The 23,206-nt window shown below is 42.5% G+C and overlaps 2 protein-coding genes across 3 annotated transcripts in view; one reads left to right on the top strand and one right to left on the bottom strand.

Annotated features, from left to right (window-relative positions):
• The window catches only part of pyya (peptide YYa), an 11,091-nt gene extending 1,304 nt beyond the window's left edge, over nucleotides 1–9,787 (bottom strand). Inside the window, exons 1-3 of the mRNA XM_072693063.1 lie at nucleotides 9,684–9,787; nucleotides 5,986–6,173; nucleotides 1,382–1,462 (exon numbers count right to left, since the gene is read on the bottom strand). Coding sequence (XP_072549164.1) covers nucleotides 1,382–1,462; nucleotides 5,986–6,173 — 269 coding nt within the window. The 5' untranslated portion in view covers nucleotides 9,684–9,787. The remainder of the gene's footprint in view (nucleotides 1–1,381; nucleotides 1,463–5,985; nucleotides 6,174–9,683) is intronic.
• rpl27 (ribosomal protein L27) overlaps nucleotides 1–23,206 on the top strand; it is a 404,812-nt gene that overhangs the window by 329,360 nt on the left and 52,246 nt on the right. The window lies entirely within an intron of this gene.

Raw genomic sequence — 23,206 nt, forward strand, 5'->3', positions numbered from 1 at the left:
GTCAGGGCCTCTCAGATATTCAGCATGCGTCACATCCTCAAACCCACTGCCGTCCTGACTGGCTCGGAGTGGAGAGGAGCGATCCCATCTGTCCCTGATCTCCTTACAGGTGTGAAAAATTCATCAGCTACTCTCCTCTCAACTCTTCACACACAAGCAACTCCTCACCTCTATTCACACACACACACACACACACACACACACACACACACACAGTGAAATGGCTCTGTGCTTTTGCTTTACTTTCCTAGAAAGACCTCATCTCAGTGTTTCTCATGCATGAATTTGCATGTAAGGACCTACTTGAAGCACAAAACACTGTCTTTGAGCCTGTATTTGTTGCTCGGTATGAGTTTAGAGGCTCCTCAGTGCCGCCGGCCATGTCTGCGTGAGCGGCAGCTTGAGGGGGCAACCTAAACTAGGCCCTTACATGGGTGGGACGAGGGCTAGGTAGGTTCCAGGTGGGCATGGCCCTGAGTGGGTTTATACATGCATTTCCACTGTGACCCAGTTGGGCCCCATCGTTACATCCCATCATAATCTCAGCGTACAACCCAGATAGGGCGCATGCTTAACCCCTCCTGGTCCCATCACTGACTCTGGTGGGCATCTATTTTTGGGGCCAATGTTCTGGGTTCTGGGTCCCATTTGGGCTAACAATACAGGCCTCACACGGACAGAACCACAGCAGTTTTATCTAGAACTGATTTTTTTAGACTGTGGTCAATCTCCATGTGCTCTCCCACTCTCTCTATCTCTCTTCTTCTCTCTCAGTTTGACCAATGGCTGCACGTAGATGCAGGGTCATTATATGTCCAAATACTTGTGGACACCCTTTTTAATGAATGCACAGTATGTTAGTCCTTGTAGAGAAGTGCTTCCAATACAATAGGACTCTCTGAAGTAGATAGTCAACATGAACCTATCGGCACCATGCCACCTAATGCCAGGCGTGGTTTAGAGGAGTGGTAAAGCCCCCCATCATTGAGCTGTGGAGCAGTGGAACCATATCACTTTTGTCACTGAATGCAATCAAATCCTCACAGCAATGCTTCTCCTCCAATACCTAGTAAAAAGCCTTCTTCCTTGGACAGTAGAGACTCCAATGAAAGCAGGAGAAACTCTTTTTAATCCCCTTGATTTCAGAAGAAACAATGAATGAGCAGGTGTCCCAATACTTTTGTCCATTTAGTGAATATATTAAATATAATACTCTTGGCTTTAGACCAGGTGTGATGGTGAGAAGGTTGGGATTAAAGACTCTTACCACCCTCTTTGCCCCCTCACATTTGAAAAAAGCCCCTTTTACACTATTCTCACAGCCTGAGGACAGTAATGCGTCCTGGACCTCCTGAGGTTTACACGACGCTAGCGGACTCACCTCGACCGTTGGTTGTGCTCGTTGCTTTCACCAAACAGCAGGTCTGCCATCACTCCCTCTGGAGTGGACCTCTTCCCATACCTGAGAGATGGAGAGAGAGAGAGAGTCATTGAGCATGCAATCATCTGAACGATACGGTTGGCAGGGAACATGCTCTTTCTTTCACAATCATGGTCTCAGATCACAAAGAACATGAACCCATAATGGAGCCTCATCTTCTCAAATGAAAACTGGGCCGGCGTTCCAGTCCAGCGCCTCTAATACACTGCGATCTGATGACCTCTGGCCATGTTGCTGTGGAAGAACCTGGAGCAGATCTGACAGCGACAACACTGGCGAGGACATGGAATGGGATTTAATTGGCCTGAGGTCGGGCAGGTGGACCGTGTGCGGAAACGTAAGGGAAATTAAAGGAGATAAAGAGAATTCTGTAGAGCGTACACTGACCAGCCATAACATTAAAACCACCCACAGTTCAAGTGAATAACACTGATGATCCGCTTCCAGTGGACCTACATATTAGGCAGCGAGTGAACAGTCGGTTCTTGAAGGTGATGAAGGTGCAAATGTGGGCAAGTGTAAGAATCTGAGACACTCTGACGAGAACCAAACTGTGATGTTCTAGACAGAGCCAGCAAGGGTCAGAACATCTCCAGAACATCAGGCATCAAGTCTTATGGGGTGTTCCTGGTATGCAGTGGTCAGCACCTACCAAAAGTGCTCCATAGAAGGACAACCAGTGAACCAGCAACAGGGTCATGGGCACCCAAGGCTCTCATTGATGCTCATGGAGGCCCCGCCCACCTCAAACTTACAGGACAACTAAAGGATCTGCTGCTAATGTCTGAAGGTGTCCTGCAGTACCAGGTCTTGTAGAGTTCATGCCTTAAATGATCAAAGCTGTTTTGGTGACAAGATGTGGGTCTAAACAGTATTAGGCAGGTGGTTTTAATGTTATGGCTGATTTGGCTCATTCAAAAGTCTTTATTTTAACAGCATTAACAGCCTTTACTCTTCTGGGAAGGCTCTACCTCAAGTGTTGGAACATTGCTGCGAGGAGGATCTGATTGCATTCAGCCCCACGAGAGCATCAGCGAGGCCAGGTACTGATGCTGGAAACGCTGAAATGCCGAAGATATCGGCGGGAGCTTAGCCCACCATCAGTCCAGAGGACCTTACAGCTCAATGCTGGAGGGCTTTATACCCCTGTTGGTGACCATGGCTGCTCCAGAGCGCCCCCTTTCTATTAAGTAGCTGAATTAGAAGCCGCATGTAATCTCAGCCCTTGTTTCTGGTCTTTTCTCAAGTGGACCTCAAACGGCATCGCTCTCAGGAGAAGGCTCTCTCGCTCTGGGAGCAGCGGGGTCAGCGTTCTCATTGATAAAGCAATTTTATGCTCAGATTCCTCCTGCCCGCCACATCAGGCCACCTGAGGAAAAGCTGATATGGCAGTGGTTTGCGAGGCGGCGCCACCGCTGAGTTCCACCTGCGTCCAGCTGAGCATTACAATATGAGGAGACACGCAGTTATCTAGCGGAGTCACGACTGACTGCCCGTCCAGGCGCTTCAGAATGAGGGGCAGCGGAGAGGACAGATTTACGACTGCTGGCTTCTGAAGAATCAGCACTGCTGAACACAGTGGAAATATCTGCTCTTTACATTTGAAAAAAAAAAAATTAAGCTTATGTGTTTCACTGTATGCAGTCTATACAGGCTCCGCCCATAATACATAATTCAAACTTTAGCAAAATACACACATTTAGTATGTTATTATTTAGTTTTTTTTTTTTTTTTGGATAAAATTTTATTTTTTTTAATACCTATGTGTTAATCACCTGATCTCAACCATCAACCAATTACAGACAGTATAATCCTGTGGTAGTGCAGGAGTGAACACTGTAGAACCCAGCCAACCAGAGCCACACCCTTAACAACTGAGGCCAGAAAGGCAATAAATATAACATATATAAAATACATAAATATATATAAATACATATATAAATAAATATGAATATAAATCTAATCCCCCCAGAGGAGGTAGCCTGTGGGGCATGACAACACACAGAAGGTGAGTGATGAGGGTGGGGTATGCTTAATATGCAAATACACTATGTCCAAATATTTGTGGACACACCTACTAATGAATGCAAATGCACACCCACGCTTGTCTAGTCCCTGTAAAGAAGCACTGCCAAAAGAATAGGACTCTCTGGAGCAGATAGTAAATGTGATGAACCTGCCAGGTGTGGGCTACAGGGGTATAAAGCCCCCCAGCATTGAGCTTTGGAGCAGTGGAAGAACTGGAAAGGTCTCTGGCCAGATTGATGGCTGGTGCTCCATTCAATACTTTTGGGAGTATTGGGGGGGCAGTTGGGGATGAGGTAGGGTGGTGATCTTTGGTTCTTGTTGGATGCGCTATGTTTTTCTATGTATGAGTGTGAGCTTATTCAGTGAGCAGATTGGATTGATCAGCTTAAAACTATAAAAAGCTTTGCTTTGAATATGTTTGCTAGACAATGATGCTTTATATGTGAAGAATTTGTGCTTTTTTTGATGAGTTTATTTAAAGCGAAATAGGAGGGCTAACTGTAATGCTTGACCTCTGAGCCTTTCTGTGTTTTATTTATGTAAATCTGACCTAAATGCACGGTACGAATGTAAATTCATCCACGACTTCAGCATGACAGTCATCTGTTCAGGAAAGCAGGACAGATACACAGTTTTGTCTGAAGGCTTATTATCCAGTTCAGGGAATCACTGTCGTGATGTTCTGCGGTTCTACAGGTTCCACGTACAGACTCTCGAGGCTGGTTTCCCAGTCATGGATTAAGCTTAGTCTTGGATTGCTTAAACTGGGGTTGCCTCCTTAAATCTCAGGTATGGGTTCTTTAATAAAGCCAATAAAGGATCAGGAACGTACCCCTCACTCACAATAGATGATCCATATATTGTGATATATTGATAAATACAATGTGATATATTTACCAATTTATTTTAATATATATATATATATATATATATATATATAAATGACCAATAATATCTATATAATACATATATTGTTTAATGTAAAAATATGGATGTAAATAGATGCTTTTCACATATACTTCAAATATATAATACCTAAGGCCACACAGTCGAAGCAAAGTGAAATAGGAGGGCTAACTGTAACGCTTAAACTGATACTGTGATTGATTACTCATGTTTTTTTGAGTGTAAAACACTCCTAACTCTCATTTCCACTCCTGTATCTCAGTTTGATCAACAATCCATACTGAGTTAGGCCTCAAAATCATTAGCAAATGAGTTGCAGCTAAACTGATTAAATACTGTCTGAGATGTTCAGTCTGTGGCTCCGCCCCCGTAGTTGTTCTACTGTTTATTCTCATCTTCAGGTTAGACCTTCCCTTCTTGACTAAACTAAGCTAAACTAACTCAGAAAACTCTCTGTAATCTTTTTACAGAATGGTCTCTGGACGATGGACGGCCTGCTTTTATGGGATGTGCAACAGGCATTAGGCAACTACCGTCTCGTCCTTCTGCTCCCCCTGATATTAAACCTCATATCTCCCTCTCAGAGCAGCATTCTCCTCAGCTGGAATTCATGTAAATGGTGAGGAATGATCTAGTGTAGAGTAGATAAGCGAATTCTGCTGAATAGATTGGCATCTTGCTCTCGGCTTCAAATGTCAGGACCTTTTCGGAAATCATAAACGCAGAAATAAAGTCGGCTCTCCTGGGCGATGCGGAAAGGGCCACGTAAACGGATCTACGGAGGAGAAAATTTGCCTGGGATTGGATTTTGGACCACTCAGGGGTGCATCTGCTAGGGTTTCATAGCTTTGAGAGTGACCCGTAATGATATTTTAGGCTCCGGCTGCAGTCCTGAATGACACAGCCGCCTCAGACTGCGTGAGGGAGTATAAACGGTAGCGGGACAAGCAGGAAATGACCATCAGTGATGCATGAGTGAGCCGAGAGGCGTCCATGATCCATAATGTATTAGCATTAGGAAAGCAGGACGGTGTGAGCAATTTGTCTTGTGATATGAGTGACAGTTAGTAGTTTGTATTTGAAAAGCTGGAATATTTCTGCTAATGGTGATGTTTGACAAAAGTATTGGGACGCCTGCTCATTCTCAGCATTTAAAATGTTTCTCCTGCTTTTTTTGGAGTAACTGTCTCTACTGAGCAGAGAAGAAGACTTTCTACTAGATTTTGGAGCAGCATTGCTGTGAGGATTTGATTGCATTCAGCGTTAGTGAGGTCAGGATGTTGGCTGAAGATCACCACCCCACCTCATCATCCCCGACTCCCCAACTCATCCTATCCCAAAGGACTCAATCATTCCAGAGAACACAGTTCTTCCACTACTCCACAGCTCAATGCTGCTGGGGGGCTTTATACCCCTCTACTAGCCCACGCCTGGCATTATCAGGCAGCATGGAGCCAATAGGTTCATGTTTACTATCTGCTCCAGGTATTCCTATTCTATTGGCAGTACTTCTCTACAGGGACTAGACAAGCTGTGTGTGTGTAGCTGAATGTGTTCATTAGAAGGGGTGTACTGGGGAATCTGGAGAACTCGGGGCAGGCCGTGCTCACCTTTGTCTCGTGATGAGGTTGATGTAGTGTCTCAGGGCGGTGTAGTATTTGGCCAGCTCTTCAGGGGGCGCGTCATCTCCGGGGTTTTCTGGTTTTGGAGGATACGCGTCCACGATGGTGCCGAGATATAGGAGTACACACAACAGCAGGGCGGCGACGATCGTCCACGACTTCAGCATGACAGTCATCTGTTCAGGAAAGCAGGACAGATACACAGTTTCGTCTGAAGGCTTATTATCCAGTTCAGGGAATCACTGTCGTGATGTTCTGCGGTTCTACAGGTTCCACGTACAGACTCTCGAGGCTGGTTTCCCAGTCATGGATTAAGCTTAGTCTTGGATTGCTTAAACTGGGGTTGCCTCCTTAAATCTCAGGCATGGGTTCTTTAATAAAGCCAATAAAGGATCAGGAACGTACCCCTCACTCACAATAGATGATCCATATATTGTGATATATTGATAAATACAATGTGATATATTTACCAATTATATATATATATATATATATATATATATATATATATATATATATATATATATATATAAATGGCCCATAATACCCATATAATACATATAATGCAAAAAATACCCATATAAACCATAAATACAGATACAAAACTGATAGATGTAGATGCATTTCACATATACTTCAAATATATTCAAATATATTTCAAAATCAAATATATATATAAGGATACACAGTCTCCTTAATGCAAATATTACAGCAAAGCTAAACATGATCCCCCAAACTCACTATATATATATATATATATATATATATATATATTCACACACACACACACACAGAAGCAGCTTTGTGCTTTTGGTTCACTGTCCTAGAAAGACCCCATCTACTGCCAGGGATGGACAGTGTTTCTGATACATAATTTGCATATTTTGGAATATATTAATAAAAGTATTACAGTGTAGAGTTTTCCAGGATATCCCAATATATTTCTGCAGCTATAAAAAGGTGCAATCATTTTTTTTACCCGTTTATTATTACCCCCCCCCCCCCCCAACATGTGCAAATAAGAGTCATTTGCAATTATCGGTAAATAATATTGTTCTTGCTTTTTTGTTTTTTTACTTCTATTATTTATTTTGTGTATCTATTGGTAATGTATCTACATTTTTACTTCTTCTACATTCTTGCTATCCCTTTTCTGCTGTGACACTGAGAATTTCCCCACTGTGGGACTAATAAAGGATTATCTTATATTATATTATCAAATATATTTGCAAAATCTTATTAGAATATAACAAAGTATATTTTATATACTTTATATAGAGTATATCTGTATTATCATATTATGGAGGTATGTAGATTATCATAAACGCTGTTACTGTGCTTTTTTTATTACAACCGATTAAATAGGGCCACAGAATTCAGTGAAATAATACTCAATATATTGGACCGGGGGGGAGGGGGGGGGGGATTTATCACATCTGGAAGACGACAGATCTGATTTCTTTAGGTATTCATCTGTCAGTATTGAAAGGATCAGATTTCTCTGGGAAAACAGCTCCCTCTCCTCTTTCTTTCAAAGCTAATAAAAGCACATTTTGAGTGACTGGTTCTCTTGAATAATTCTACATTACATCGATTGTTGCTTATTTTATAGTGTTCCTGCTCTGACACGCCTGGTTCAGGTGAGTCACGACCAGAAATCAACAGAGAGGTAACGCTCTGGGGTCGTTATCGCTGCCCGTTGATCAGTTTGCTCTACTGAAGCTGCTGTCCGTGGTGCTGAAGAGGCCGATGGACGTTTCGCCAGTCCGACCACAATGCTGGAGAGCCACCGTCCAGCAGATACACAGAATGTGAGGACATACGTGTGGGACGCCACAAAGAAATCAGCCATCAAATCTCAGAACCTTTAAGAAACGGGAACTGGAGACCTGCTCGATGTGCCACTCTCACACTGTAGTGTCCAAACAGAATGTCCAACCCAGACTACCCAGTGTGAGGGAACCGTTAAATAGTTTTTTGAACCCTTTACATCGAGTGATGGTTCCTCACACGTCGCTTCTGTTTTATAATCAAGGTTCTTCTCAAAAGAACCCTCTGTAGCACCTTTATATGGTTCTTTATGGAGCCAACCCTGGTTCTTCTGTGCCATTGCTCAAATAACTCTTAATAATAATAATAATAATAATAATAATAATAATAATAATGATAATAATAACATGGGAGTTTTTATGTAAGCAGAAGTGGTTCTTCCATGGCAACGCTCAAAGAACCATTTGCAGCACATTTATTTGCTTCTCTATGGTTCCAAACATGGTTCTCTTTGTGGTACCTTTATTTTTTCAGAGCTTGGAACTGGAGAACATTGCAAAAATAAGCATAAACTACTCTGGTAGAACCTAATTTTCATCAGCTTGTATTCTTGGGTTCTGGGACTGTTTGTAACAGAAATTGAGTGTCATGGTGAAGAGAACATTTACAAAAAGGAAAGACCTTCGGAAATGTTCTCCACCACCATACATTATCTTAGAAGAACCACTATTGGTTCCATAAAGAACCATGTTTCTATGTCTGTAATAGAGATGGGGAGTCTGAGTATGAAGACCTTTAGACCTTTAAAAGGTTCTTCACCTCCACAGATCTTTATCACAAATATTATTTAGGCAAGTAGTTCTTCCATGACGACGAAATGCAAACTGTCTGATTTGTCCGTTAAGTTAAACCCAGGAAGCGCTGATGGTTCAGAGGAGTTTAAGAGGTTAAAAATAAGGGACCACTTTTGCTTCCATAAAGATGTTGGTTCCATAAAGAACCATGTTTCTATGTCTGTAATAGAGATTGAGTATGAAGACCTTTAGAACTTTAAAAGGTTCTTCACCTCCACAGATCTTTATCACAAATATACAAACATGGGTTTGCCTTTTATGCAAGTGGTTCTTCCATGGCAACGCTCAAGGAAAACTTTGTAGCACCTTTAGATGGTTCTTTACGGAGCCAACTCTGGTTATTCTGTGCCATTGCTCAAAGAACCATTTGCAGCACATTTATTTGCTTCTCTATGGTTCCAAACGTGGTTCTCTTGTGGTACCTTTATTTTTTGAGAGTGTGGAACTGGAGAACATTGCAAAAATAAGCATAAACTACTCTGGTAGAACCTGATTTTCATCAGCTTGTATTCTTGGGTTCTGGGATTGTTTGTCCCAGACACTGGGTGTAAGTGTGAAGAACATGTTTCTCAAAACGGAAAGAACCACCACCATACATAATCTTAGAAGAACCACTGTTGGTTCCATAAAGAACCATGTTTCTATGTCCGTAATAGAGATGGGGAGTCTGAGTATGAAGACCTTTAGAACTTTAAAAGGTTCTTCACCTCCACAGATCTTTATCACAAATATACAAACATGGGTTTGTCTTTTTAGGCAAGTGGTTCTTCCATGGCAATGCTCAAAGAACCCTCTAGATGGTTCTTTACAGAGCCAACCCTGGTTCTTCTGTGTTTTTATACCTGTGAAATCAGAGGAATCCTTTCCCAGTTCCCACACATTCATAAAACCGCTGCTATTAAAGCTGCTGAGACTGAAAGCATCTTCTCCACAGCAGAGCTGGGGTTTGGGTTCCCAGTCTCAGGTGATAAAACCACCTTTAGTCAAATAACTTGGACAAGCTGGTCATTATCAAACACCGAGATCAAGACAGAGGAGAAGAGAGGTGGAGGTAGAACTTACTCTGGGTGGAGAACAGGTGGAGTGGGTGAAGCTTCTGCTGGTTGAGGAGTCTGCTGGTCTGTAAAATCTGCTGCTGGTTTTCCAGTCCGTCTGACTTCCACCTGAAACTCCAGCCATTTATATACGACCAGACAGAGAGAGAGAGAGAGAGAGAGAGAGAGAGAGAGAGAGAGAGAGAGAGAATGGGAGGGGGTTGGAGACCCACCAATTCCCAATTCGTCACTAAATGGTTAGTACAGCCCACACACGTCATTTCTGCATCACAATCTTTGAGCAAATACAATCAATTGACATTATTATCTGTGTATATATGTATATATGTATCTGTATATATTTAATATCACGACCTGCATCTATACTCTCTAATAACTCATTTATATGAAGAGTTGAATGAATGAATATTAGCTCCTAATTTCATTAATAGTCATTAATAGCTAATCACTTCCAGACACCAGAGACTGTGAGTAATTCTGTGTTTAACACTATAAAAATGACCACAAATCTGTTGTTCCTCGAGTTTCTGGCAGTAATGAAGAGCCTCCTCGAGCTGCAGTGAGTAATAATCAGCAGCAGAGGGCGCTGGACCACCCTCAATCAGCCTAAGATCCAATCAGAGCTGCTGCACTTCCTAAAGCCCCTAAAAAGCAGACAGAGGCTGAAAGTGTCTGAATCAGTTTTATTATGAACTGCTAATAACACACAGATCAGAGGCTTCCACTATGAATTATTTAGTATCCACTATGAATTATTTAGTACCTACTATGAATTATTTAGTACCCACTATTAATTATTTAGTATCCACTATGAATTATTTAGTATCCACTAGGAATTATTTAGTACCTACTATTAATTATTTAGTACCCACTATTAATTATTTAGTATCCACTATTAATTATTTAGTATCCACTAGGAATTATTTAGTACCTACTAGAAATTATTTAGTATCCATTATGAATTATTTAGTACCTTCTAGGAATTATTTAGTACACACTATGAATTATTTAGTACCGTCTAGGAATTATTTAATACCTACTAGGAATTATTTAGTGTCCACTATGAATAATTTAGTACCTACTAGAAATTATTTAGTATCCATTATGAATTATTTAGTACCTTCTAGGAATTATTTAGTACCTTCTAGGAATTATTTAGTATCCATTAAGAATGAATTAGTATCTACTAGGAATTATTTAGTATCTATTATGAATTATTCAGTATCTACTACTATTTTCACCTATCTACTGTGAATTAGTCAATATCCACAATGAATTATTTAATATCCTCTGTGAATTGTTCACTATCCACTATGAATTATTTAACATGTAATGTAAGTTATTTAGTATCCTATATGAATTATTCAGTTTCAACTACAGATTACTACCTATCTACTGTAAATTATTATGATTATTATTATTGTTGTTGTTGTTGTTGGTGGTGGTGGTGTTGGTGGTGGTGGTAGGGTTCAATTATCTAGTGTCCACTGTAACCACTTCTATAATCAGGTTAGAAATGGACTGTTTGTGAAAAGATTTACAAATGATAAATAATCACCACCCCACCTCATCATCCCCAACTCCTCAACTCATCCCAACAGTACTGGATGGAGCTCCACCACCGTTCTAGAGAACACAGTTCTACAGCTCATTGCTGGGGGGCTTTATACCCCTCCAGCCTGCTTCTGACATTAGGCACGGTGCCAATAGGTTCATGTTTATCTGCTCCAGAGAGTGTATTTATTTACTGACTGAAATCTTATGGAATTAAGATGTATGTGTGTGTGTGTGTGTGTGTGTGTGTGTATCATGACAGTGAGAAGTGACCAGGCAGCTGGGCTGTATCAGCGCTTCTTTAGTCAGTGGTGGGTGAGAATCTCCATGGCTGAGTGAATGCTGTGGTCGCTGCGTCACGTCCAGCCGAGTGGGCAGATAATGAACGGAGCTGCTGGGAGTGAGAGTGGGGCTGGTTGCTGAGGAGTGTGAGGGGTGGGAGAGCCCGTCATCACTTAAACACCAAGTTTGTTCACCAACACTTCATAATTGCAAATGAGACACACACCCACGCTCAGACTGAAGAGCTGGAGATCTGCATTTCAAAAACACCAGTTCAGTCAAACACCAGTAAAGCTTTACCAGTTACATAAGACTGATTACTGTCATCACATTAGAGAAAATCAGAGGCCTGATTCTTTTCATGATAGTCTTTATTAACCTTAATTAAATAGTATAATCAGAATCAGCAGAACTATGACTTCTCTTCAATCATTAATCACAGACTTTTACCAGCGGATTTCTCTCACTGAGTATTTGAGTACAAATACTATCAAATCAAGTAAAAATACTATAGAGAACCAGACAAGTCTGAGTCCAAATACTATAGAGAACCAGACAAGTCTGAGTCCAAATACTATTGACTCCAGACAAGTCTGAGTCCAAATACTATCGAGAACCAGAAAAGTCTGAGTACAAATACTATAGAGAACCAGACAAGTCTGAGTACAAATACTTTTGAGAGAGGTGAATGTGGATGGGGACGTTGCCTGTTGACACATTCACACAGCAGCCCACACAGCAGCCCAGTTAACCCTAACAGTAGTGCTCTCGTCGTAAGGGTTTCTAATAAAGTGGCCAGTGAGTGGAAGCACAATGTAGGGGTTTCTAATAAAGTGGCCAGTGAGTGGAAGCACAAGGTAGGGGTTTCTAATAAAGTGGCCAGTGAGTGGAAGCACAAGGTAGGGGTTTCTAATAAAGTGGCCAGTGAGTGGACGCACAATGTAGGGGTTTCTAATAAAGTGGCCAGTGAGTGGATGTATAAGTGTGTAGCATGGCTTTACTGTTAGTGGTGACAGCAGAGACTCGTAGGGGTTAAACGTCTCCTCAGTGAGAAGCTCTAAATGGTGCTATTGCTGTGAAGGAGACGTCAGCAGGCTTGCTCACTGCTCACGGTCCTCTGTAATAAGATGAGAGTCTTCTCAGTGTAATATCGGTGACGACTCAGTGTCCTGTTCAGCCCCCTTGAGGTGCAAGCTAGTCATGCTGCCCGATAAAGCAGCGCTAAAACGCCCCGAGCTCACACTGACTAAAGCAGAGCCATCCACAATGAAGTCTGCTGGACACACCAACCTCCACTGCCCAGCCAGAGAAACTGGGGTGACTCTACATCCAGGAAGTGAACCTCTTCAATTAGAATATCACTCACTGCAGTTTGAATGAATTATTCAGGATCTACTATGAAGTATTCAATGTCTGCTATAATTTGTTTAGTTTCCACTATGAATTAATTTGTATTCAGGATTAATTACTCAGTATCTACTATTTAATGGCTACTATGATTTGTTTACTTTCCACTATTATGTTTCCAGTGTCCACTATGAATTATTCAGTGTCCATGATGAATTATTCAGTACCCACTATTAATAATTTAGGACCTATTGTGAATTATTCAGTATCCACTATGAATTATTCTGTATCCACTATGAATTATTCAGTATCCACTATGAATTATTCTGTCTCCACTATGAATTATTCTGTCTCCACTATGAATTATTCTGTATCCACTATGAATTGTTTAGTTTCCACTATGATCCACTATGCATTATTCTGTGTCCATAATAAATTACTGATTATTCCCAGCAATTATCATGGAATGGATTATGCAGTTTCTACTAGGAATTATTCAATGTCTGAATTATTTGGTATCTATTCATAATTTAGGACCTTTATGAATTATTCAGTATCCATTATGAATTATTCAGTATCCACTATGAATTATTCAGTGTCCATGGTGAATTATTCAGTACCCACTATTAATAATTTAGGACCTATTGTGAATTATACAGTATCCACTATGAATTATTCGGTGTCCACTACAAATTATTTAATGTCTACTATGATTTGTTTAATTTCCACTATGAATTATTCTGTGTCCATGATAAATTATTAGATGAAATGACAGATTATTCCCTATGGACTATGCAGTTTCCACTATGAATTATTCAATGTCTCAGTATTCACTACAAATATTTCAGTATAATATTTATACAACACAGTTATACAAGCAAGGTGGTGCTAAAAGGGGAAGATTTCCAATAAAGTGGCCAGGGAGTGTATGACCCATAAGCTGCGGAACAGAATCAGAGTCTGGTCCCAGTAATAAACCAGTACACTGGAACTGGAAACACCAATTACCAGAAGAGACACTGAGCCGGGTGTTGATGAACCGGAACTGAAGAACATTCAGTGGGACTAATGGAATCCTGCTGTGGTGGGAATGGTCTTTCCTCTCATGGCTCACACTGAGTCTCATGAGTCGTGATTTCACGCGCTCCCGTAAACACACTTCACAGAAAACAACAGAAATACACTTCAGATATTAGCAGGGTTTTAATACGACTCTACTGAAGACTCTTTGGCACCTGACTGCTAGCTGTGGAATCGCTTTGGCTGCTGGAAAACACATAAATACACAAACACACACACACACACACACACACACACATACACACACTAGATCAGATCTTCACAGGACTAGCTCATAAATCCTTCTGACATGTGAACGGTAAGTTGAAGCTGACTGTTGTGCTGAAAAATATTGGGATGAACCCACAGCTCATCAGTTTCACAGCAGAGGAGGAAAGAAAGCCGCTCGGAGAATCTTACCCTTTCAGGGGGGCGGGGTCTTACATCTGTGACTCTACAGTCATCTAGATTCTTGTCTAATTAAACTTTCTAATGTCTCAAATTTACAAAATGGTCACTGTTGCACAGAAAACAAATGTTCACCTTTTGACATCGGTCAGTTGGCCTTTACATTGTGTAATGTAACCAATAGCAACGCTCCAAAATGACTCAGAATAAAATCTTTCACACTGACTTCCACTAAACGTTAAGATGTTTTTTCCTCTTGTTTTTGTCTGACACTGACCATATATGGGACACCCGGTGTAGGCACCACTACTGCTGCTCTAATATAGCCCTTGAATGACCATACGTCCACAAACTTTTGGCCATTTTAGCCATTTTGGCCATCCATTTTTCACACCCTTTAGAGATTTGGGGGCTTTTTTTTTAATAGTCCTAAAGGTGGTTGCCCCTAGACCCCACAAAGGTCAGACAAAGGCCTAAACCCCCATCCAAATATCTTCAGTGACCTTTGTGACCTTCTAGTGATCTTCTAATTTTACCACATTTAAAAAACTGCAATTTCCCAATCCCTGTTCATGTGACCGCTCCCCAGCTACGATACAACAGCCAACAGATGCCTGTGCTGACCATGTGGGTGAAAGTGCCATCAACCCGACCCTGAGAGAACAAGGCCTATTGTGCTCTCTCAGGCTCCGGCTGCTGATGGCAAGCAGCATGGGAACTGGGATTCGACCCAGCGATGCTCAGATCATAGTGGCAGTTAGTCCACTGGGCCACTCGGGGCATTTTCACTGTGAGAGGCACTTCTGAGTTGGATCAGAAGCTGACCGTCACTCACTGTGTTGGCACATCATCGACTGGGCTTTTATTACCTTAGTAAATACAATGGCCTAGCCGGCTGTCCTTACAGATCCCCAACGTCCTCCTGATTTACAGATGAATCATCTGAAGGATTGAGACCCACTCAGGTCACACAGTCCACTGCACATCCTCCTTTTGAGATGACGTGTGCAAAACATTTGTAGCTCCTCATAGGAGCCCATGAACCTATTAAAATATCTATGCTAAAAGGACAAAAGTATTGGGACACCTGCTCATTTGTTGTTTCATCTGAAATTAAGGGAAATAAAAAGAGCTGATCCTGCTTCTGTTGGAGTAACTGTCTCTACTGTCCAGGGAAGAAGGCTTTCTACTAGATTTTGGAGGAGGAGCACTGCTGTGAGGATTTGATTGCATTCAGGACCAACTCATCCCATTCAAAAGTACTGGATGGAGCACCACCATCCATCATTCCAGAGAACACAGATCTTCCACTGCTCCACAGCTCAATGCTGGGGGGCTTTATTATACCCCTCTACTAGCCCACGCCTGGCATTATTAGGCAGCATGGTGTCAATAGGGTCATGTTTACTATCTGAGAGCTCCAGGGAGTCCTATTCTATTGGCAGTACGTCTCTACAGAAAACAAACAATCTGTGTTAGTTTAGTAGCTAAGTAGCTAAGTGCATTAATTAAAAGAAAGGGTGTCCACAAATATTTGGACACATAGTGTGTGTGTACATACAGATCCTCAGAGTTTAGGGGGTTAAACTCTGCCCAGGCTTCTAAAACAGTGCAGGTCTTTGAACAATGGCGCTCGCTCTGCTCAGGGCTGCGCAATCCTGTGGCTGGAGGAGTGTGAGAACAGGTGTGGAGGATTTGGGCGTCCTGCGTCATCGCTCTCCCCGTCTACGCAATCCGTCAATCATACTGCCTCACTCCTGACCACTGTGACCCCCCTGATCAGGTGAGAAAACGCATCAGCACCAGACACACTCAGGCTGCACTGAACACCAGGGGGAAATCCTCGCAGCCCTACCAGTATTACACAAACACAGCTCAGCACTGAGGTAGATCAAACAAACTGGCCACTTTATTGGAAACACCTTTTTTATGTTTCCACTTACTGGCCACTTTATTAGAAACACCTATTTTGTGCTTCCACTTACTGGCCACTTTATAATAAACACCCACCTTTTAGCTGCACTATATACAAGTACTGTCCTGTATGGACAAAAGTATTGGGACACTTGCTCATTCAATGTTTCTCCTGAAATCAAGTGGATTCAAAAGAGTTGATCCTGCTTTTGTTGGAGTAACTGACTCTACTGTCCAGGGAGGAAGGCTTCCTACTAGATTTTGGAGGATAATTGCTGTGAGGATTTGATTGCATCCGGTGATAAACGTGTTTGTGAGGTCAGAATGTTGGATGATCACCACCCCACCTGGTCCCTAATTCTAATAATCCAAAATTATTAGATGAGGCAGCTTCCATCATTCCAGAGAACATTCCAGTTCTTCCACTGCTCCACAGCTCAACGCTGGGGGGCTTTATTACACCCCTCTAGCCCACACCTGGCATTAGGCAGCATGGTGCCAATAGGGTCATGTTTACATGTTTATCTGAGAGCTCCAGAGAGTCCTATTCTATTGGCAGTACTACGCTAGAGGGTCTAGACAAGCTGTGTGTGTGTCTGTGTGTGTGTGTGTCCATTTACACATCTATATCAGCAATGGGTGCAACTGAAAGTAGCTGAATGCATTCATTAGAAGGGGTGTCCACAAGTATTTGGACATATATTTTAGCAGTAGGGACAAAACAGTACAGACTAAACATGTAATTGAGTCACTACGAATAAGCAAACACTGGCCGTCAGCAAGGCTGTATAGAACCGCCGTCCACCTCTCTACTCAAACAAAGGGTTAGCGCTAGTGTTAGCCAGCGCTAATGTGTTTCTGTGAGAGTAATTACGCAGCACAGACTCCCTGAGGACTGAGTGTGATCTTAGTCTGATCTTAAGGCCCTCCACAGGCCGTCAGCACGAAGAGAGAGCGCGAGGGAGCGAGAAATGCCACTAATATTAGCTCTGCGCTGACATCCATCCTGTAGCGTCATCGCTAACGGCAGCCAGGCCACTCTGCTTATTGCTGTTTGCCGTCCATTTATGCTTGAATAACCAAAGGCTGAGATATGGAGGCCAGTGTGTAGAGATTAAGTACACTAAGAGAAGGGGACAAGGGTGGATTTATGATGATGGTAGGTTTCTATGAGGCTGGTGTTGGGGGGTGGGCAGCACCGGTCAGATGACAGATATAATGGGATTGTGCTCCAGGCCTACAATGGACCAACATAGTTCTACAAAAGATGCACTGCACTGAATTCACTCCATTCAATTCTACTTTTCTATGTGGGTCGATTACATCACCAAAATACATATATATAATAATAATCTATTATTTATGAGGTAGAAAATCATATATTTTATTTATGTGGACATTGTGTGCACTTTAGAACCTAGCAAAATTCAATGGACCTCACATTAGAGCCTTAATATAATATATATATATATATATATATATATATATATATATATAGATAGATTTGCAATCAAACACACACAGAGTACTGCCAATAGAATAGGACTCTCTGTAGCTCTCTGATAGTAAACATTACCCTATTGGAACCATGCTGCCTAATGCCAAGTGTGAGCTAGAGGGGCGTAAAGCCCCCCAGCATTGAGCTGTGGAGCAGTGGAGGAACTGTGTTCTCTGGAGTGATGGATGGTGGAGCTCCATCCAGTACTTTTGGGATAGGTTAGAGAGTTGGGGATGATGAGGTGGAGTGGTGATTACCATCCAACATCCTGACCTCCCTAACTTTCTTGTCGCTGGATGCAATCAAACAGCAATGCTCCTCAAAATTTTAGTAGAAAGTGTTCTTCTCTGGACAGTAGAGATTTAGTTACTTCAACAAAAGCAGTTTCAGAAGAAACAATGAAAGAGCCTGGTGTCCCAATACTTTTGTCCATTTATGTGGTAAAAAGTCACATGTTATTTATTTATGTGGAAATGATGTGCACTTTTGAACCAAGTCAATTCAGTGCACACTCCTTTCCTGAGTAGATCATAATATTTCTACATGGCGTAGAAGAATGGGTCTTAGTCATCAAACGTTCTCCAGAAGAAAGGTCTTCTTAAAACCCGCTTAAACAGTTTAACCAAGACTCTGACGTTCCCCACCGCTCTCCTATTTAGGATTTGTTCAGTTGATGAAGACAATGGGATCCATCATTATAATAACAGGGCCGTGAGCTATTCTGCTCTCTAAAACACATCAGAAATCTGACCCAGACTTTTGTTCTTTGGACATTTTCTCAAGAACAAACTTAAGACAATTCTAAGAAAGATGCTGGTGAATGAAGCCCGTTGTTTTCTAATCCATTTACCTCATGAATCACAACCAGCTGTCCTTCCTCGGCCCTTGCCTTCCATTCTCCAGCCCTCTAGCATGGCTGCTCCCCCATCTGATTGAAACTGACAGACCCAGCCACCTGTGGCCCGCTCAGTTTCATCTTCGCAAGTCCAGAGCCATCATACTACCCAATGCATCCATCCACTGAGTGAATCCAACCAACCAGAAACTGGAGGTCAAGTCCTTCTCTCATCGTCCATACACAGGAGCACCAGCATTTGTGTATGCTGAGAAATCTTCTCAAAACTGATCTCTAATCAGCTTTATCTGTATGGTGCAGGAGGCATGGCGCAGAACCAACGAGAGGAACCAAGCCTCTAAAGAATAACCTCCTAAAACATGAGGGAGAACCAATGAGAGGGACCAAGTCTCAAAAGGAGAATCTCCTAAAACATGAGGGAGAACCACTGAGAAGAACCAACGGGAGAAACCAAAACTCTAAAGAAGAACTCCCTAAAAACATAAAGAAGAACCACTGAAAAGAACCAACAAGAGGAACCAAGACTCTAAAGAAGAACTCCCTAAAAACATGATGATGAACCACTGAGAAGAACCAACGAGAGGAACCAAGACTCTTAAGAAGAACTCTCTAAAAACATGATGATGAACCACTGAGAAGAACAAACGAGAGGAACCAAGACTCTTAAGAAGAACTCTCTAAAAACATGATGATGAACCACTGAGAAGAACCAACGAGAGAAACCAAAACTCTAAAGAAGAACTTCCTAAAAATATGATGATGAACCACTGAGAAGAACCAACGAGAGGAACCAAGACTCTAAAGAAGAACTCCCTAAAAACATAAAGAAGAACCACTGAGAAGAACCAACGAGAGGAACCAAGACTCTAAAGAAGAACTCCCTAAAAACATAAAGAAGAACCACTGAGAAGAACCAATGAGAGGAACCAAGACTCTAAAGAAGAACTCTCTAAAAACATGATGATGAACCACTGAGAAGAACCAACGAGAGGAACCAAGACTCTAAAGAAGAACTCCCTAAAAACATAAAGAAGAACCACTGAGAAGAACCAATGAGAGGAACCAAGACTCTAAAGAAGAACTCTCTAAAAACATGATGATGAACCACTGAGAAGAACCAATGAGAGGAACCAAGACTCTAAAGAAGAACTTCCTAAAAATATGATGATGAACCACTGAGAAGAACCAATGAAAGGAACCAAGACTCTGAAGAAGAAGCAGAGCAGTGCTTGTTTGCTACCTTAGCCTCGTAGCTCCAGTGTAAAACTCAGAAGGCCCACTGTACAACATTTGGGGTAAGAGCAGAATTGTTGGTGTTCAGGAGCTCTGCCAAAGCAAGGGGAGCTCCAGGGGATTCCCTGCGGTCACTGGAGCCTCAGTGCTAAGCTTTCTTCACCACAACTTACGCACAGAGAGAGAGAGAGCGAGAGAGAGAGGGAGAGAGAGAGAGAGGGAGAGAGAGAGGGAGAGATGAAAACAAATTCAGCAGCAGGCTTGAGGATGAAAGTCTGTTTGGCAGCAGAAAGTAGAAGATGATGGTGAAGAGCGCTGAAGCCAGAGAACAGGGTGGCCTGACCCTGTTTCTGAACAAGAGAGCCTTCACTGTTCACACAGACACTGAGCTGTGGAGCAGTGGAGGAACTCTGCTCTCTGGAATGATGGATGGTGGAGATACGAGGGTTTAAAAGACTTCTATAGAAGCTGAAGTATCAACTGAAGCTTTTTTCTCCAGTAAAAGTGTAAAAGTACTGGTTTCAGAACGACTTCAAGTAGAAAAGTAAAAGTAATGGAAGGAAAACAAAGGCCGAAAGCTTAGGCCGCGCCACAGGGGTCTATAGTGCAGTACCCCCCCCCCCCTCCCCAAAACCCCATTTCTCTAAAAGTCATAATGAGGAGAATGATCTATTAAAATGTTGATGTTAAAAATATTGGGCTGCACTAGGCTCCTGTTTCAGCTGCAGATCTGCCCATTGAAAATGAAGCATTTCAGTAATATCAGCTCTATTAAAGGAGCGTCTCTGTGCTCTACTGAGCATCAACATGAGCTTCATGGAGGAAAATATGAGGAGTCGTTGTCTAGAAGTTCTGTAAAGCTGCAGAAAGTCAGACTTCAGAGGCGTGTGATCAATAAGCTTTATTGGAATGTAAATGTGGGGCTCAGTCGGGACGTTTCACTGCAGCTCTCTTGAGTCTCTGCCACGGACACAGTCTTCATACTAGACTACAGACGTCTGCTGTGAGCTCGCTGGAGAGGGACGGGACGGGTGCAGGTGTGATGGATCTCTTATAAACCAATAGGGAGTCAGAATGGTGTCTGTTTATACTTCTCATCCAATCAGGATCAGACTCACACTTTCCGGATGGAGAGATTTATCTGGAGAGGGTTTTTATTGATGACGAGCCGGAATGAAAACAAAGGGAAATGAAATAGGAGGAACGAGGCTGATTTTAAAATGTAAGGAGGAGAAAGTTCAGATAATTGGGTGAAAATGGAAGAAGTGGAATTAATAAAGAATTACTGCAGTAAAGTTTAGAAAAGCAACATTTCTACTTTAGTAAAGTAATGAAGTATTTGGACAGGACACCAAACTATCACTTTAAGAGCAGACGCAGCTCCTGTGATATTTGCTTGCGCTCGCCCTGCTTAACGGCGCCGGCAATCTCCCACTGATGGCCGATCACGCAGGAGACGAGGCCGCGTCTGACACATTGTTTGATGTGTTGGGATACGCTGGAGAAAAGGTTAGCAGCGAAAGACTGACAGTGATATTTATCACAAACGGTGATAAAACAAACGCCTGTCACTTAACAATTATCCTCTGTGATGGCTGCGCACTGAAGAGAGACACACAGCGTAACACACAGCGTAACACACAGCGTAACACACAGCGTAACACACATCGCACAGCTGCTGCCTTCAGCTCTGATCAGCCGTACACCCGCTTAGCACCCTCTCTTCAACCCATAAACTCTTAACAATAAAGGGTTCTCTGAGCAGAGCTGTAGAAGAACCACTGCTGCTTCCAGCAAACTGTGTCCGCAAGTCCATAAGTGAGGTGTGAGGGTGGAGAACCTTTTGTTTGTGGGTTTGACACCCATCCTAATAAATGCATTCAGCTACTGCAGATGTGCAAATGCACAAACGCACGGCTTGTCTAGTCCCTGTAGAGAAGTACTGCCATTGAGCAGAAAGTAAACATGGACCTACTGGCACCACTTTTGGATGGGATGAGTTGGGGAGTTGGTTTGTGATCATCTAACTTGCTAACCCTATTGTTGCCGAATGCAATCAAATCCTTACAGCAATGCTCTACTTAAACTCAAGTGGAAAGCCTTCCTTCCTTGGAGACAGTTACGCCAACAAAAGCAGGATCAGCTCTTTTTAAAACCCTTGATTTCGGAAGATACAATGAATGAACAGGTGTCCCAATACTTTTGTCCTACTTTGAGAACCTGTAGGTCACTGGCCTTTGTTGCTGCTTGCTCTGGGAAGGCTTGTTTTTTCGGCAGGCAGATTACGAGTGCTGTGTGAGAGGGACCAAGTCTCAAAAGTAGAACCGCCTAAAACATGAGGGAGAATCAATGAGAGGGACCAAGGCTCAAAAGGAGAACCGCCTAAAACATGAGGGAGAACCAATGAGAGGGACCAAGGCTCTAAAGAAGAACTATCTAAGGAGATGAAGATGAACCACTGAGAAGAACCAATGAGGGGTACTGCCAGTGAGCATATAGTAAAAATGGACCTACTGGCACCACTTTTGGATGGGATGAGTTGGGGAGTTGGTTTGTGATCATCCAACTTGCTAACCCTATTGTTCCTGAATGCAATCAAATCCTCACAGCAATGCTCTACTCAAACTCAAGTTGAAAGCCATCCTTCCTTGGAGACAGTTACGCCAACAAAAGCAGGATCAGCTCTTTTAAAACCCTTGACTTCGGAAGATACAATGAATGAACAGGTGTCCCAATACTTTTGTCCTACTTTGAGAACACTGAGGCTTGTTTTTTCGGCAGGCAGATTACGAGTGCTGTCTGAAGGGGCCGTGATGAATGTCCTAGCGCATCTGCAGATGGACGGAGGGTGAAAACGGCACAGGATTACGTTGATGAAGTGGTCGTTTCAGATTCACGAGCAGCCGAACGTCACACGGCAAAACATGTGGAATAAATCTGGGGGTGGGAAGGGGGGGGCGTGTCCGGCATCCAGGGTGCATCCTGGCAGAACACTACACACGACCCAGAGCGGACCCCGGTGATGGATTACCAGCTCGTAGGCCTTGAACACAGCTGTTACGCATGTTGACTTAGGCACGGTCCAGCAGCCCGAGTTTAAACTCCAGCCAATATACGCAGTCTTGCGTAGGGAGGAGGCCTCCAGAAGAATGGATGGACTGTTCTTCATTTTGGCACACATCCACCCGTTATCCGCCTGCTGATATGACCCACATACAAAATCAGTCAGAAGTATGGATACCACCTCTCTAATGACCCATTGAGGCCTCTGAAGGTGCTCACATTCATTCATTCCTCAGGTAGAAGTGAGTGGAGATACTAGGTTTTAAAAAACTTCTATAGAAGCTGAAGTATCAACTGAAGCTTTTTACTCCAGTAA

This window comes from Salminus brasiliensis, chromosome 12 (assembly GCF_030463535.1).
Source record: "Salminus brasiliensis chromosome 12, fSalBra1.hap2, whole genome shotgun sequence".
NCBI classification, from domain to species: domain Eukaryota; kingdom Metazoa; phylum Chordata; class Actinopteri; order Characiformes; family Bryconidae; genus Salminus; species Salminus brasiliensis.